At 42.9% G+C, this 16,084-nt stretch overlaps 2 protein-coding genes across 4 annotated transcripts in view; one reads left to right on the top strand and one right to left on the bottom strand.

Moving 5' to 3' along the window:
• LOC105736831 (cilia- and flagella-associated protein 300) overlaps positions 1 to 16,084 on the bottom strand; it is an 89,171-nt gene that overhangs the window by 31,410 nt on the left and 41,677 nt on the right. The window lies entirely within an intron of this gene.
• The window catches only part of LOC105734758 (uncharacterized), a 46,619-nt gene continuing 32,354 nt past the window's right edge, over positions 1,820 to 16,084 (top strand). For 2 of the 3 annotated variants that reach the window (XM_086910789.1, XM_086910838.1), the window contains exons 1-2: positions 2,784 to 3,050; positions 5,618 to 5,713. In XM_086910789.1, coding sequence (XP_086766915.1) covers positions 2,925 to 3,050; positions 5,618 to 5,713 — 222 coding nt within the window. In that variant the 5' untranslated portion in view covers positions 2,784 to 2,924. Of the gene's footprint in view, positions 3,051 to 5,617; positions 5,714 to 16,084 lie in introns of all 3 variants that reach the window. The other variant, XM_086910881.1, reaches the window with a different exon arrangement.

Below are 16,084 nucleotides of genomic sequence, written 5' to 3'. Positions count from 1 at the left end.
TTTGGCCAAATCGTTTGATCTCCGTTTGCCGATTGATCGTTCAGACAATTTTCTTTTCCATCCCAGTTCGGTGGATATATCTCTCTCTCCATCCGTGATTCGTTTCGTCGTCGATAGAATGTGTGCAGAGTGCGTCAGCCAAGGTTTATCAGCCCGCAGGTCGAATCATCAGGCAGATTGAATGAACGAATTAAGTTTTCATTGGCCGACGCGTTGCACAAACTACGTTTTCGTTGTCCCCCCCCCCCCCTCTTTTGTCCCAACTACCCAGTTTCTCTCTACCATCTCGTTTTCCATCGTTTCCATTCGCTTTTGTACCTCGTTCAAACGTTCGCATTATCTTTCGATCCCAACGTTGACTCAACGTTGACACGAAATTCTCACGTGTACGATTTATTTGTAAAAATATCGGCAAAAAATTCACACTTCCGAATGTCTGATACTGAAAATACAATTTTTGAAATTCTTCTTTATATGAAAGTAAGGATCAATGGAAAATGGGGAATTTTGTAAAAAACATTCGGAGTTCGATGTATCTCGATCGAAAATTTTTTCGATCGTAATGCGCAATTGATCGATTGAGATAAATGAAAAATGAGGAATCGAGATGCGAGTAATCATACTCGAATCTAATTTCGAGAGATTTTACAAACAGCGTTTATCAATTCCTAATCGAGACAATATAGGATTGCGAAATTAGTGTCCATTCAACTGATTGTAATTCGCCTCGACGACTGCTATCGTTTAAATTTGATAATTCGTTTACGTTTGATCCATGATTCTCTGCCGAAATTTTCATTCGCTTTCTGGAAAAGAAACAAAAAAAAAAAAAAAAAAAAGAGCTTGTATTTTTGTACGATTTTGAAAAGTCGTTTAGTAAAACGAGACATCGCATAATTATTTATTTTGAAAATAGTACAAGTCCATTTAGTCTAATTAATAAATATATATGTTTTTAATTAGGGGCAAGCAAAAAATGATGAAATTTACCAAAAACGAAAAATCCGTCTAATCTGTTTCGTTTGTCGGATAAACGAAATGTTTCTTCGAATCAAATTTTATCATCTCTGATATAATAACGAAAAATATCTCGTATACGATTAATACAATTTAATACGACAACTTTATCCTATATCTTATAAGACATATCTTTGTTTCCAGAATTTAATAAACGACGCGTTTAAAAGCGGCAAAAATCGCATCGTGATCCCTGTATCTGAAACAGATACAAAGGAACGTCTATCCTCGAGAAAAGAAAATCTGTATAAATATAGATTACTTTATCGAAAAGTCGGGCTGAAGAAAGTCACTGTTCATTCGTTTCAACGCGGACAGTCACAATTTTATATATCTGCCTCCCCCCGTCCCCAACTCGTGCCACTTTATCTCCAAAAATACACAAGAAATGGAAGCCGGCGGAGTAAACTCGGTGCATCGATTCCAACTAACCTTGGACCGGGTTCCCAGCTTCCGGGTCCGCGAAAGCACCGCTTTTATCCATTCCCCGTTCCTTCCTTCCGTTCCTTACGCAAAAACGGAAACAATCGGTTCCGCGTCCCGGGATACGAGAGAGGCGAGCCACCGTTTCCCGTTTCTTTCTTTCGAAAAATTGATTTGCCCTTTTGCCGAGGGGGGGAGAGGGGCAAAAAGAACGATCCCTCCCTCCCTCGATCGCCGCCAATAATCCACCGATTCTCGCGTCCATTCTTATTTTCCCGCTCCCCTCCCCGCGCTCGAGGAGGCGTCGCGACGATCGGACGGACGGACGCACGGAGAGCAGAGAGAGGACCAACCGAGCAGCAACCAGACTGGGAACGCCAGAGTGCCCTACGACTGCGCCGCGTGCACATCCTCCTCTCTCGATCACGCTCCGCCACCGGAGGGACCAGATAGATCGTCGTTCCACAGTTTCAAGTGTAATCGGCGATCCACGGGTGTATCGATAAATCATCTTACAGTTCTCGAGTGTTTCTTCTCAAGTGCGTTCTTACGTCTTCGTCCTCGTCTCGTCGTTTATCTCCTCTCCTCTCCTCCGTCCTGCTGGATCTTTCGATCCAATTTTTAGATCCAGAGAGAGAGAGAGAGAGAGAGAGAGAGAGAGGACGTAAGAGAAGGAAAGATCCGCGTCGTCCTCGTCAACTTTCGTATCGTTCTCGTGGAGGAATTCGTAAGAGGCCGCGTTCGTAAAATGCGCGCACCCTGACGAGCTGCCGATAAGTGACACCGAGTTCATCGAGGGCCTGTATCGATCGCTCCTTCCATCGAGCACCGAGCTTACGATGCCCGCTCGTAGGCCAAAGGGTTGAACACGATAAAATAAAAGGAACGCGTTTTCGATCGTTTTCGCGAAGATCGCTGAAGAAAGAGAGAGAGAGAGAAAGAGAGAGAGAGGAGCAGATCGAAAGCGATGCGTTGAGCCATCGATCACGGAGCGGTGCGGGGATGAGCGAGGCGTTCAATTAAATCGTTCCAGAAGCGCGAGCGGCCGAGCGAGAGAGAGAGAGAGAGAGAGAGAGAAGGAAGAAACGAGGGGGGAGTTGCGTGACTCGGTTGGAAAATATTAGTCGTGGAGACGCGGCTTACGATGTCGCCTCTCGTTTTCGTCGCCGTGCCGAATCATCGGTCCCGCTGAATCCTCGCACGACGATTATTCCTCCGCTCGAGGAAATTCATACACGTAATAATCGAGATCCATCCGCTTTTCTCCTTTCGTTTCGAAACGAAAAGGAATCGAAAGGGGGCGAGGAGGAGGCGAGCGGAGGCAAAAAAGAGAAAAAAAAGAAACGATCGACGATCGCTCGATCAACGCGTCCATGTTCTGCGCCTGGAGCGTCCTCGCCGATTGATTTGGCGCGCGCGTGACAGGAAAGAGGGACACGGGACTTTGGAGGTATTCCAAACGGCAAATATACACATCGTGGACGATGAAGTGGTGCTTAGTGATGCTGATTCTGGCCGGTGTCACGAGGGCCGACAATTCGGTCGACGCGGACTATTCGATCCTCAAGTGTCCGGACCTGAATTCCCAAGAGGAGATCGATTTGAACGAGGTAAGTCTCCCCTCTCTATCTCTCTTTTTTCCTCTCTCTCTCTTTCTCTCTCTCTCTCTCTGCCCATATTTGCTCCCTTCTTCTTCTTCCCACGATTACGTAATCGCGGATTCCTGCGGTCCACCCGTTCGATCGACGCGTCCAATCGTGAAAATACTGTTATTGGGACGAATCGTTCTACGTTTTCCGAGATATTTCAAGGAGGAGGATTCGACGCGCCGTCTCTTTTTTTTGATTTTTACTCTCGTCTTCCATCGCGACGAATATCGGATCGTTTCTTTCCGGGAGAGAGAAACGTTGAAAAATCTCGCGCTCTTTTCTCTTTTTTATTTTTTATCTCGGCAAAGCGGTAACCGATGTTCCAACGATGTTTCGACGATATCTTAATTCCATCCGTTGTATTCTCGTCACGTAACGAATGTTGGATCTTTGGCGCAGGAATTTTCTTCCCTTCGATTATTTCGAAACGATCGATCGATCGATCGAGAAACGGTGTTTACGGAAATAATTTAATATCTCTTCCACGATTCGAGTGTCGATCGTTCGATCGTTAATCTCGCATCGAAAGATCGTTCTCCCGTACCTCGACTAAAAGAGAAATAAAAGGCTGTGTTTTTCCTCCCTCTCTCCTCATCGTCTTGAGACATTCCGGGACATACTCGAACCCCTTCCCCCCCCCACGGTACGAATCGGAAATTCTATACAGGCAAGAATCCACATGCTCGTAAAATAATGGGCGAGCTGCTCGTGCCTCAAATTCTCGGGGACGTTTAATCGAAGCGGCATTAAAACTTGGGGATGAAATATCGAAGCGCGATGGTTTTTCAACTTTTTCATTTCTATTCCCATTCCGTGGAAAGCGTCAACGCGCGTCGAATGATCTTTATCGTCGTTTTGAATGGGAGATAGGAAAAGGAAGGGGAAGGAAAAGAGAAAGAGGAGAAGAGAGAGAGAGAAATACGAGTAAATCGCGATTTGCCCCCCGATGAAAATGCAAAGATCCACGGCGGGTGCGGATGATTTGTAATCTTTTTTTCTTCTGCCAACCGCCACAGAATTTATCGCGCAAAGATACGGGTCTCCCCTCCGATTAATACGATTCCAATAACAAGCGCCGTTCGTTCGCCGCGAATTTCAGAACCGTGACAGCTCGCCACCGAGCTATATCCCCCTTTTCCCTCCCTTTCTTTTTTTTTTTTCATTTTCCGTGGAAACAAAAATATACACTTATACACGTCGAAAGAGAAAATACGGCGTATTTAGAAAAATAACGAGAAACAGGGGAAGGAAAAAAAGAATGGTGGAGGTGGGAAAGGTGGTTCGATTCGACCTCGCTGATAAATGTAATATCGATAACACCGTGGACGCGTCGCGGCGTTTTCGAAATCGCGTTGCCCACCATTTTCTCCCGTTTTTATTTCCACCCTTTATTTCCCCTTCCCCCTTCTCCGGTTCGGTCGTCGATTAATAAAAAAATAATTTCACGCCAGAGAAGATAGAAGTTTTTTTTCCCTCTTCCTCTTTTTTCCGCTTTGCTTTGTTTTGTTTTTTTTTTTTTCGCTCTCTACCCGATCGCCCCTGCCATCCTGTTCAACTTTGATAGATAAAAATCACGTTGCGTTGTATCGCGAGTTTGTATCGGGGAGGGTAAACTGTTTTCAATAGGAAAGGCCGTCGCGTTTTCCAGAATCGGGTTAGATTTGAGTTTTTTTTTTTCTTTCTTCTTTTTTTTTTTTTTTTTTTTAATGGACGGGCAGCATAGGATCCGAGCGCACACGCTCTCGCGTGTGCCGAAACTCCGTCCGACATCTTTGCGCGCGATAATCGATACTCCAGTTTTTTCGATTTTTCGATCGAGGCGCAAACAGCGGATATCCTCGACCCCTCCGAAAATATCGGTTTTGGAAATTCGATCAATCGGGTCTCCCTTCGATCCTCCTTTTCCGCGGACGTTGAGGCGCGAGACAAGGCGGAACGGATTCCTTTCGCGAGATTAAAATTGACAATCGGATATTCGAGAAATGCAAAATTTATACGGGATCTTTCACGAATCCGAGAAAAAGCAGTTCGAGAAAAAGGGAAATCTGCCCGCGTGGAGAATATTCGAGAAAGAGGAGGATGGCTTTCAGCCGACCGTTCCCGAATCGAGCATAAAAGTTGAATAAGCGGTCGGAGAGCAGCCGCGTCCGTATAGCTTAAAGTATCGTTAATTCAAAACAATTACGAGTTCCTGGCACGCGGCCTCTACGAAGTTGTCGAGTCGTTCGGGCTTCTGGTTATTCGTAGCGAGCGCATTAAGTGGCAGCTATAATTTAAATGGCCGAGTCGAACAGCTTCGTAATTCGTATCTGCCTCCGTTATCGACACGACTCGATGCATCCCTCTCTCTCTCTCTCTCTCTCCTTCCTTGCCCCCCAACATTTTTTCACAACGGGCGCGATGAATAAGCGGCGGAAACGCGAGCGAAATCGGGCCAGATTGCGCGGAAAAATATTTATCGAGAATAGAACTCTCCACTCTTTCTCTCCTCCCCGTTCCCTATATATTGGAATATCTTGGATTCGCAGACGATCGAAGACGATTCCGAAGCATCGACGGATTATTGGGCTCGAAGATTCGTGGAATGGAATTCGTGGAGATGCAAAGGTTACCAATCTAAGAAGGTTGGAAGATAGAAGGTTGACTATTAATATGGCGAATTTTCGAAATTTCTTTTCTTCTTCTTCTTTCTCCCGTCCACTCGTTGCATCGACTCGTTACTTAAAATTTATCGCTCGGGACGAAAAAAATTACGTGGCGGTTTAAAATTACGATCGGGGGAGGGAAGAAATTGAAATTCTTTCGTCGAAGTGGGAGTGGATCGATGTACACGCGATAACGCAATTACACACACATAATCGACAAATTTCCAATCACGATCGGATGGATCTCGAGATAAGTGGAATCGTGGAATAAGGAGGAAGGAAGAAGAGTAAGGGGGCGTTATCTCTTCGAAGCAGTGTTCGGGGGGGGGGGGGAGAGGGAGGGTCTCGATCCGCGGAGAGGAATAGATAAAGAGCAAAGTCAGAAGTTTGAGACGAGATACATCAACGATTAGGAAAATTTCTCAAAATGGCGGGAATCTTTTCCTAAGGCAACGGATATAAAGAAACGAAGTAGGGCAGTTGCTTAAATCGTGGACGAGTTCATCACGTTGTGACGCGAGATTGGCTGGCACTCCCTCCCCTCCTCTCCCCTCCCCTCCCCCTCGGTGATAAAGCTGCGCTTGTGAATGCAGCTAACGCATTTGCAGTTCCAACTGGGTTAGCGCTTAACCGTGTATTCCGTTTCTTCTCTCTTCTTTTGTCCCCCTTTTTTTTCCTCCACCCTCCCTCCCCCTCCCTCCTCCCTTTTTGGACAGGATAAGCTCACAGCCCCCGGAACAAGTGCGAGCTTTGATTTTTTCGAGAAAAAGCCTTTTCTCGAAAGAAGAAGAAGAAGAAGAAGAAGAAGAAGAAAAAAAAAAGGAATCGAGTCGGCCGCCAGGAAAGAAATATATAAGTTATATACACGATACAAGTAAGTGTGCAAGGAAGTATATATATCCGAGTTTCGAGTTTAAGTTAAATTTCTTCCGTTGAATGCGAACGTTTCCATGATTTAAATCGCGATATCGAAACTCTGGCGAATTATCGATTTTCCCTTATCGGAAAAGTGGATTTACTTTCGAGATAAACGATTATTCGCGTTATTTATCGTTATCCCGGGAGGAAATTGGGGAAAAAGAAGAAGAAGAAGAAGAGAAGAAGAAGGGGAGGTTCATAGCTTCAAGAATTATTCAACAAAATTTCGCGCCAAAAAGTGTGACACGCAATTATTTATTCGAATGCATTCCGTTGTATCATTCTCTTCCCTTTTCTTTTCTTTCGCTCGTTTCATCAACAGAGAGATCTACAGAGAGTTTGCCGAAATTCCGTTCTTATCGTCCCCGTCCGTCGAAATTTTTCGAACTTTTTTTTATTTTCAATCATTGTTCGTCGCGTCAAACTCGCGGCCCGGGATCGTTAAGCCATTCAGCAGCCGCGAATACGTTACACGTGACAAGTTCAACGTAGAATTGACCGGTTTGAAACTTCCGCAAATGTTGGCAATTTCGCGGCGGCATTGTCAGACAGGGTAAACTTTCCAATCCGTTGCCCTTATACCAACATCGATCACAGAGCACCGCAATTGGGCTCTATATTGTGGATGTAAAACGCCCACCCGTCACTTAACTAATGTTATGTGTACGCTGCTACGTTATATTGGCTTCAATCATAACGATGAACTTGGGACTCTAATGGAAGTAGCACTGAGAACCGGCCCTCATGCTTCGGCTTATCCTCTCTCTCTCTCTCTCTCTCTCTCTCTCTCTTCTCTATTCTACGATTCACGATCGTGCAATTGTTTTCAATATTCCGATGCAACTTTAAAAGTAAGCTACCAACGAGGATGAGAGCTGAAAATTAAATTTATTTATCATTACTCTACACTCGTGCAGTTACAGCACATTACTCGATAAAATCCATAAGGGAGTAATAATTATAAATGATAAAATAACAAGCGGATAATTTTAGCTCGATTTAGCTGGAAACATCACGGCGCGTCACGTTTCCGTTTCGTGAAATCGAAACATTTATCCCCTCCCCCCTCCTCGAAGCGAGATGCACGGTTCATCGAGTTATATAATCAGGGGAAATAATATTTCGTCAACGAGGTTGCTTTGTTACGAGATCGCTAATGAATCAAAGCCGGAGGCAAGGCCATTAAATTACTCTCTCTCTCTCTCTCTCTCTCTCTCTCTCTCTCTCTCTTTCTCTCACGCCTTCTACCGGCCCGGTAATTGTTCCCTGGTAATAAAGTTTCTTCCGATAGAAAATCATGGGGAAAAGGATGGAAGAACTCGATTCGAGAGAGAGAAAGAATGGAAAATCGTCCGGAGAGCGTTCTCGTTAAAACGCCACCTCACGCGTTCGACTCTTTTTTCTTTCTCTCTCTCTCTCTCCCCTTCTTCACGACGAATCCCCCGCTTTTGTTTAGAATTTCGACAGCCTTAGAGGTTGCACAGCGTCGATTAGCATAAATTCCATTTAAGGCTCATGTACCGAATATATTGCGCGAGAAGCCGCCGCGAGTTATGGGCAAGCTGTTGCGGAATTGGTTTCAAAGCCAGCTCTCCCTTCTCTTAGCTAGCGCGCCCCCTGTGAAAGGCAATCAGTTTGACCTGGTGGGAAATTTTCCTACTGCCGCGTTTCTTAATCCTTCTGCGCTTCCCCCACTGAAGGGGAATATTCAATTCCCTCCTCCTTTCTTTCTTTTTTTTTTTTTTTTTATCGTTAAGTGATAGTAGCGTATTTATATGGGCAGAGTGAGAGAAAGTAAAAAAAAAAAAAAAAAAAGAGAAAGAGATAAATTGACGTTTACGAACGTTTATATAATAGCGTAAAATGTACTTTTGAAAATAATTAATTGGCGAGTATATAAATTAAAGCTGGTGTGGATGTAGCCGAGTCGGAAATATCTGGTACAAGGTCCTCTGAATATCGAACGTTTGATAGCCTAGTGGTTAGCACGTTTGCTTTTCCACCCTGATAACCTCGTGTTCGAAAACGAGGGAGAGGGGAGAGGAGAGGAGGAATATTTTTCAAAGATTTTTCTTTCGTCAAATATAATTTCCATAGATTATTATTGTTTCCAGATTTTCTTCTCGAAATTTTCTCTCTCCAATAAAAGGAAATTTTCTCTCTCTACAATTGTATAAATAAAAAATTATTGCGAGGTGAAGAAGAACTATTTTAGAAAACGGAAAGATATAAAAATATATCTTCCTTGCAAAATTTGTCCCGAAACTCGAAATAGAATATAAAATATCACAATACGATTCTTTAAAAGAATAAAGAACGTAAAAAGATAAAAGTCACGTAAAATGCATAAGCGAATGTAACCGTAATAAAACTATCTGTAGAAAGATGACTTTTAAGCACGAGGTCGGGGAAGCGACTAAAAAGAAGTTATCCAGAAAATGGAGGACACGCAACTAACTTTTACTGCGTAAAAAAAAAAAAAAAAAAAAAAAAAAAACCTCTTAAAAGATGATTTTTAAACGCGCGACTATAAAAAAAAAAAAAGCTTGTCGCGCGAAGAGGGAAAGAGAGAGAGAGAGAAGAGGAAAGTGTGTCCCATAGGTGTACTTCCGAGCAAAGATTGCTAAGCGCTCGCGGGAAAACTGTGTGTAAAAGTTGCAAATTGACGCGCGACACAATTGATTGCGAAAGTTCTTCTAAGATCCCCACGGGTGGTAAAAGCCTTTTGGCGGAGAGAGAGAGAGAGAGAGAGAGAGAGAGAGAGAGAGAGAGAGAGAGAGAGAGAGAGAGAGAGAGAGAGAGAGAGAGAGAGAGAGAGAGAGAGAGAGAGAGAGAGAAATTTCAACGGGGAGAGGGGGAGAAATTGTTAAAGCTCTCGTGTTAAAGCTCTCGTGGAGTAAAGTCGGTTGTAGTCCCCGTATTATGGGCAAGCTGTTGCAAGCCCTGTGTAACGCGATGACGCTCGTCTCTCCCTTGCACGCGCGAGGAAGGAGGGGACGTCGTGTCGTCGCCAAGCGGTGACCGCTTTTCACTGGCTGGGAAAGAATTCGATGTTTCCGCGCCGCTGCATGAAAACGCAAGCTTTCTTTGCGGCCGCCGATCGATCGGGATTACCGGCAGATTTATTGGAACCTCCGCACGTCTTCGAGCTCTTCTTTCCACGTGTGCTCCCACACCCGGTTGAATAAAAAGTCTTATCGCGATGAATTTTCCATTGTAACAAAAAAATAGAGGCGAGGAGAGGAGAGGAGAGAAAGGAATGGAACAATGACGCGAGGAGTGTTGTTATATATATGTATATAACGGACCTTTCGAACTCGATGAGAAATCCTCTCGATCGATATTGATGAGAATGATGAGAATGATCGTTTTTTTTTTTTATTATTAAAAATAACATGTATTTTCGTTTCTCGAATTTTCTTTTTACGAAGAAGATGAAGATGAAAGTCGAATTTTAAAAGAAGATGCATATCGATCCCTTATCGACGAGCTTTTATTTTTGCTCGGATTTTATTGCGACTTTATCAGCGCCGTTTAGAGGGAATATCTGACAATTACCACGGATCTATTTTGTTATTCCAGTTTGAAGTAGGGTGAATCCGGGGGAAGATGTTCTCTTCGAAGAGATATACAGTCGGCGGAGATTGTGCAAGATTTACAGCGTTAAAAGTTTTAAAGAGTTTCTATTATTCCGAATACTTGTGTACGAACGACCAGCCGCCTAAGTAATACCTTAATTCATAAGCTTCGCCGCTTATGAAGCTGCGAAATAAAAGACTCGGGTCGTTAATACCAACGTTTCGTCCTCTCGATTTACGAGAGCGTGTACGATTTTGTACGATTTTCATTGCGTAACCTGAACGATGTTGGCCGATAAGATTGTTTCGATAATTGACGTCGATTCGCCCACTATTCACAGAAATGCTGGGCGCGCTCGAGTCATTGATCCCTTCCGCCGAGTGTTTATGTAACGCGTGTCGAGCGAGTGGAACGCGACATGATTCAATTTACAAAGAACTCGAGAGAGAGAGCAGATTTCTTTCTCTCTTTTCGAGGAAACTTTTCAAAAGGAAATCTGCCTCAAAACTTCACACACATGCAGGAAAAATCGAAGCGGGTACCGACTGGATAACTGTGAGGCGGGCACAGGGATATCCCATTTCGATGAGAATTTTGCGCGGAAAGATTTCATCCTCGTGTGTTTTTCCGCGCCGTTAGAGTGGAGAGGACACGCTCGATCCGATGAAAACCGAGTCGAGTCGAAACGGGGTTTCGTGTCACTTGAACGGATCGAAGGAAACGATGGAAACTTTTTCCGGTATTTCTACAGATAGCTAAGGTATTGCCTAAGCTATTCGAGTGGATCCAAGAAACGTTCGCTTTTTCCTCTCCCTGTCTTTTTTTTTTTCACGAAAGCTGGCCTCCTGGTTTTTCCACTATCGATCTCATCGACGTGTACACGGCTTGATGGTAATATACTCCTCTCTGATCATCCTTCGAAGAGGTTAATTACCGAGAAACGATACTCTTTTATCTCGGTGGAGAGATTTAGTTAAAATATGAGAAGAGAGAAAGAAGATTAAACAGTATCGATATTGAATTTCAATCTTTCCGATTTTCCTAGGAATAAAATTTTGTCCAAAATTTGTGACAACCATATGTAACTATCTCCTTACCTATACGTTTAATATAAATTCTTTTAATTCTTGATAAAGCTTCCTTCGAGTTTAAGTAGAATTAGATTATATTTCTCCACTTCTCGTAACCGGAGACTCGAAGGGAGATATTTAATTAAAACATAGAGGATTCGTAAAAATGGCGGAGAGGATGGCGTAAGAAGAGGGAGGGAATTTAAATATGGAAATTTTATATTGTCGCTCGTTTACGTTCCACCGCTTTTCACTTCTTTACATTCTCACGTAACAAGTTCACTGGACAAACTCCCGCGTAGACTTTACGTTTTAAACGCCAACGTTACACGTATGCATATATGTTCAATCCTCTCGGCTTTATTCCACCTTCCTCTAAGATCCATGGCTTATAACTCGACGACGAGTATTTCGAATATTTCGAAAATAACATAATCCTCCGGCGGTTATCGGTGAACGGCGGCAATAAAACGGGCAACGAGGTAAAGAATCAACGAGGTGTAATCTTCTCCCCCCATGTATATTTTGTATGGGCAGAGGTAGGAAGCGTATTTTTCACGCGATTCGAAGAGGATTTCGATGATGGCTCGACGAATCGCGGCACTTTTTTTTTTCCAGGGAATATTTTTTGGTAAACCGCGTTGCTCTTGTTTTCAAGGGTATCAAACGAACGATCCTCTTATCAGATTGCATACACTCTTTCATCGATTTTGCGGGATGCAAAGAGGGATTGCAAAGAGGCGAAAAAAAGGAAAAAAAAAAAAAAAAAATTGGCGATGGGTCTGCGCCTATGGGTCTGAATGAGTCTATGCACGAAGACAGTCGAGATAAAATCCCTCCGAGTTTCCGACCCAACTTTTCGGACCTTTCAATCTCTCTCTCTCTCTCTTCGTTCGTGGAGGGGAGGATCGTTTATCTCATTTTCCTGGATTCTCATTTCCCAAAAGCTCGCTCTTGTCGCACGAGTTGCACATTTTACAGAAAAAAAAAAAAAAAAAAAAAACAAAAGAAAAAGAAAAATAAAGGAGGAGGAAGAAAGAAGAAGAAAAGAATTTCGAAAGAATAACTTTTAAAAACTTGTTAAAGGATCGGCGATTAATCCGACTTTCTCTTTTGTTCGGGAATATTTTTTCGTTAAACAGAGTTTTATCGGAAGGATATACTGTGAATCACGATCGAACGAAGGAAGAAGTGGATAAGTTTAAGAGGGGAGGGGGAACCTTTCGAAGAAGACCAAGATTCGAGCACGAATAAAATTAAGACCGAAATTTCAAACTTCTCCAACGAGAGAACCAACTTCCCTTCGAGGTTCGATCCTTTAAATAATTTGGACATTTATAAAGTTACCTGTTTCCTCCATTTTCCTCCAATCCTACTGATTTGTGCCTTTCGAGAAAATGGATGCAACTGAAATAAACAGGGAGGAAGGGAGGGAGGGAGGGAGGGATATCGTTCGAAGGCGAGGATGCAATCTCGATTCGTTCGTTCGGATACCAATCGATACGACGATATATTTGTTCTTTGCTTACTTAACCCTTGTAAACAAGTCGTCCCGAATATTAGCCGAAGAAAGTTGTGTTTGCTCTTCCGTTGGCGGATAATATTTCCTCCTTTCGTCTAAGTATATCTCACCCTCTTTCGACACCCTCTCTCTGTATCCCCTCTCTTTATACTCGAAATCGTAGGACAAGTTTTCGTACGATAATTCCGCTTGTTTTGCCCGGTGGCCAAAAGTAAGATGGGAAAATAACGAAACAAGTCGGTAGAGATAATGCCCCGCAACGCCCCGAAACTTTCGAGGTGAGGAAATGCATGCAAATTCTTCGCGCGAAAAACTTTTCCACCGGTCGGAGTGGAAAAGTCGCACAAGTTCACGCTGCTCTTTCGTTGGCCTCGTCTCGTCTCGTTGGACGATTCTCATTCGTAGTAGCAAAGGCTTGGTCCATTCGAGGGAACGAAACTCGGCACGCTTCCATTTTTCCAAGGGTTTCGTTCGTTTTCTAGATTATGATCACGAGGCGAATACGTAGGTGAATACTGATTCGTTCGCATTTTCGTGCCACGTGTTGGCGGTGAAAAAAGAAAGGGGCGGAGGGAGGGGGGAAGGAGGACGAAGAGGAGGAGGAGAAATGGAACGGTAAAAGCCGCGGTTTTGATTTCGCGAAACGAGAGAGGCATCGCGAACGAATCGAGATTAAAAGAGCGAGGAGGGCGCGGGGGGGGGGGGGGGGATACGTGGCGCGTGCAAATTTTCCCTGCCTTTGACCGAAATTATTTGGACCCTGTCTTTTAAAAAAAATTCCTTTTTTTCCCTTCCTTGCTGCTATGCGTGTATCGTACGCGTTTAAGAACAATCTCTTATCGATACATTCGTATCCAATTCAGAATTAGCCAATTTCATTTGTGATCGAAAAATTTTTGAAAAAAAAAAAAAAAAAAATGGAATCTTCGACGAAAAAATTTTATCTTGTTTCAATAAGGAATTATACTCTGTGCACGAATTTTGTGCATTAACATTTTTTTTTAACAAGTCCAAATCGACCAATTCAGAATATCTTTTTTTCGCTCATTTCTCTCTAAACGGTACACGTACGCATATACGAGGAAAAAGAATCGAGGGAAGGAAGAACAAGTAAATAAATAATAGAATATTGTTGCACATCTATGAACAAATTTTTAAAAATAACGCGCGATTTTTTTCGAAGTTCTTTTCTTTTTTTTTTTTTTTTTTTTTTTTGCAAGGATCCATAACTCGTCCGCCCGTCAAACTTCGATTTTCCTCTTTTCGTTACCTCTCCCTATATCCCGTGAACACAATCGACACTTACAAACGTGCACATTGTACGCGAGGGAGGAACACAGAGGGGCGGGGGGAGAGGGAGAGAAAGATTTTCCTGACACGAGTAACTCTATAGGAGTTGAAAGTTTCCGCTGAAAGCCTCTCGTTGAGCTATGAAACATTTTCCAGACGAGTCGGGGAAGCAGCAAGCTTTTAGCTTCGGGTTTCCCGTGGTTTCGAGGCTCAACTTTTCACCAGAAAGCGATGGAAACAAACCGGTCAAGTTTGACTATCGGTCGTTGAAAATTATTGTCCTATATTCGAGGGCGTCATCCCGCGCGAGAAGTTTGTTAATCAGCGACCCAAACGTGTCATCTTGGTATCGCGTATATGGGCTCGTCGCGTATTCCCTCTGTCTCGTTAAATTAATCGAAATTCTGCTCGAACAAAATTTACCGTCGAATCGAATAGAAAATAGAATATTAAAAATCATTCGTCAAATTAATCGAAATTCTATTTACGGTTGTATACATCGAGCGCACATCGAGGAAAGTTTGTTAGTCGATAAACGCGCCGCTTTCGATCTGCTCGTTTAATCGATATTCTACTTAAACTTGCAGTACGTGTAAATAGCGCAAGTACGATGTTGGTGTAGTAGAGCGAGTAGAATTTCCAATTTAACTATTGCCCGTTGAAAAATGTTATTCTATATTCGTCGTCGTTCGAACATTGTCTATTAAATTAATCTAAATTCTGTTTAAACATGCGATATGCGTTTATTATATCGATTTATATACGTGGTAATTGCGGATTAATTAACATCGATCGTAATTTATCTGTTTATTCAGTATATCAGACGTTGTTGTTCACCGTTTCGAATATCAACCGTTTATAAGGTAAAAACGATTTTTATCCCATCAAATAAGTAATCAAACAAATGGAAGCGACAAATTTGTGCAATGCTCGTACGTCGACTGGAATTACTCTTACGTTATTTTATCGCGTTATTTTATTTATTAAATGCACCATTATTAAATAACACGATGAATAAAGAAACACAGTTACTTCCGGTATAATAATCCTCTCGATTCGATGACACGTTACGAGATGGATTTTTCTTCCGCTGAATATGTATATATAGTGGATTTGTTGTAACGCGAAATTTTCACCAGGGATTATACATGCAAACGAGCCACATTTCACAATGGTTGATGCACACCGATGATAATCGAGGCCATGTTAAAATGCAGAAACGTTACGAAACACGCGCCTTGTAATATGCAGGCAATATATATATAAAAAAAAAAAAACAAACAAAAATTTTTCATTCCATCGGCCGACAATAGTCGACTTCCTCCTTTTTTTTTTTATCGAAAGATCGGTCATCGCGCATCACTCATCCGACGATTATTACATTATTCGAACAGCTTTGCCGGAGATTCGTGGTAAATAATAATTAATTTACATCGTGATTTCCAACGTTTGCCCAAGGAACTAATGAATGTTAATGAATTCCGCACGCACGCAGAAAGTTTGGCGGAAAGTTGGCGCGCGTTTCGTTCGAATCGCTTTCCCAACTTCTCCGCGATCAATGGAAAAGGTACACCAGCCGAGATAAAAATGCATCCTCGAAGACGCGTCGCGTTTTTACGCGAAAACAAAAGAAAAACGGAATTTAATCATCCGCTTCGAGGAGAAGGACGCTTTGGGGGCGAGACATTGAAATCGAGCCGCTCAGAAATGCGAATATATCAAGCCATCTCTGATGTATCCCTTAGGACTCGTCCCTTTGACTCGCGATAAACTTTGATACCTCGGTTCTCTTCGAGATTCCGCCATTTGATAGAATTCGCCTAATTGATCGCTCCCCCCATGCTTCGACCATGAATCTCCACTGTAACTAGTAGAGGATTCTGTTGCTTGGCGTGAACTTTGCCTTCCTTTTCGAAAAGAATAATCGTAATAAAGTTGGTCGATCGCGATGATTGGTGACAACAGGTTCGT

This window comes from Apis florea, unplaced genomic scaffold, assembly GCF_048593485.1.
Source record: "Apis florea isolate Af1SG1 unplaced genomic scaffold, ASM4859348v1 contig_1615_pilon, whole genome shotgun sequence".
Classification (NCBI taxonomy): domain Eukaryota; kingdom Metazoa; phylum Arthropoda; class Insecta; order Hymenoptera; family Apidae; genus Apis; species Apis florea.
Note: the sequence above shows the minus strand (reverse complement) of the source record. Positions and strands in the feature narration are given on the sequence as shown.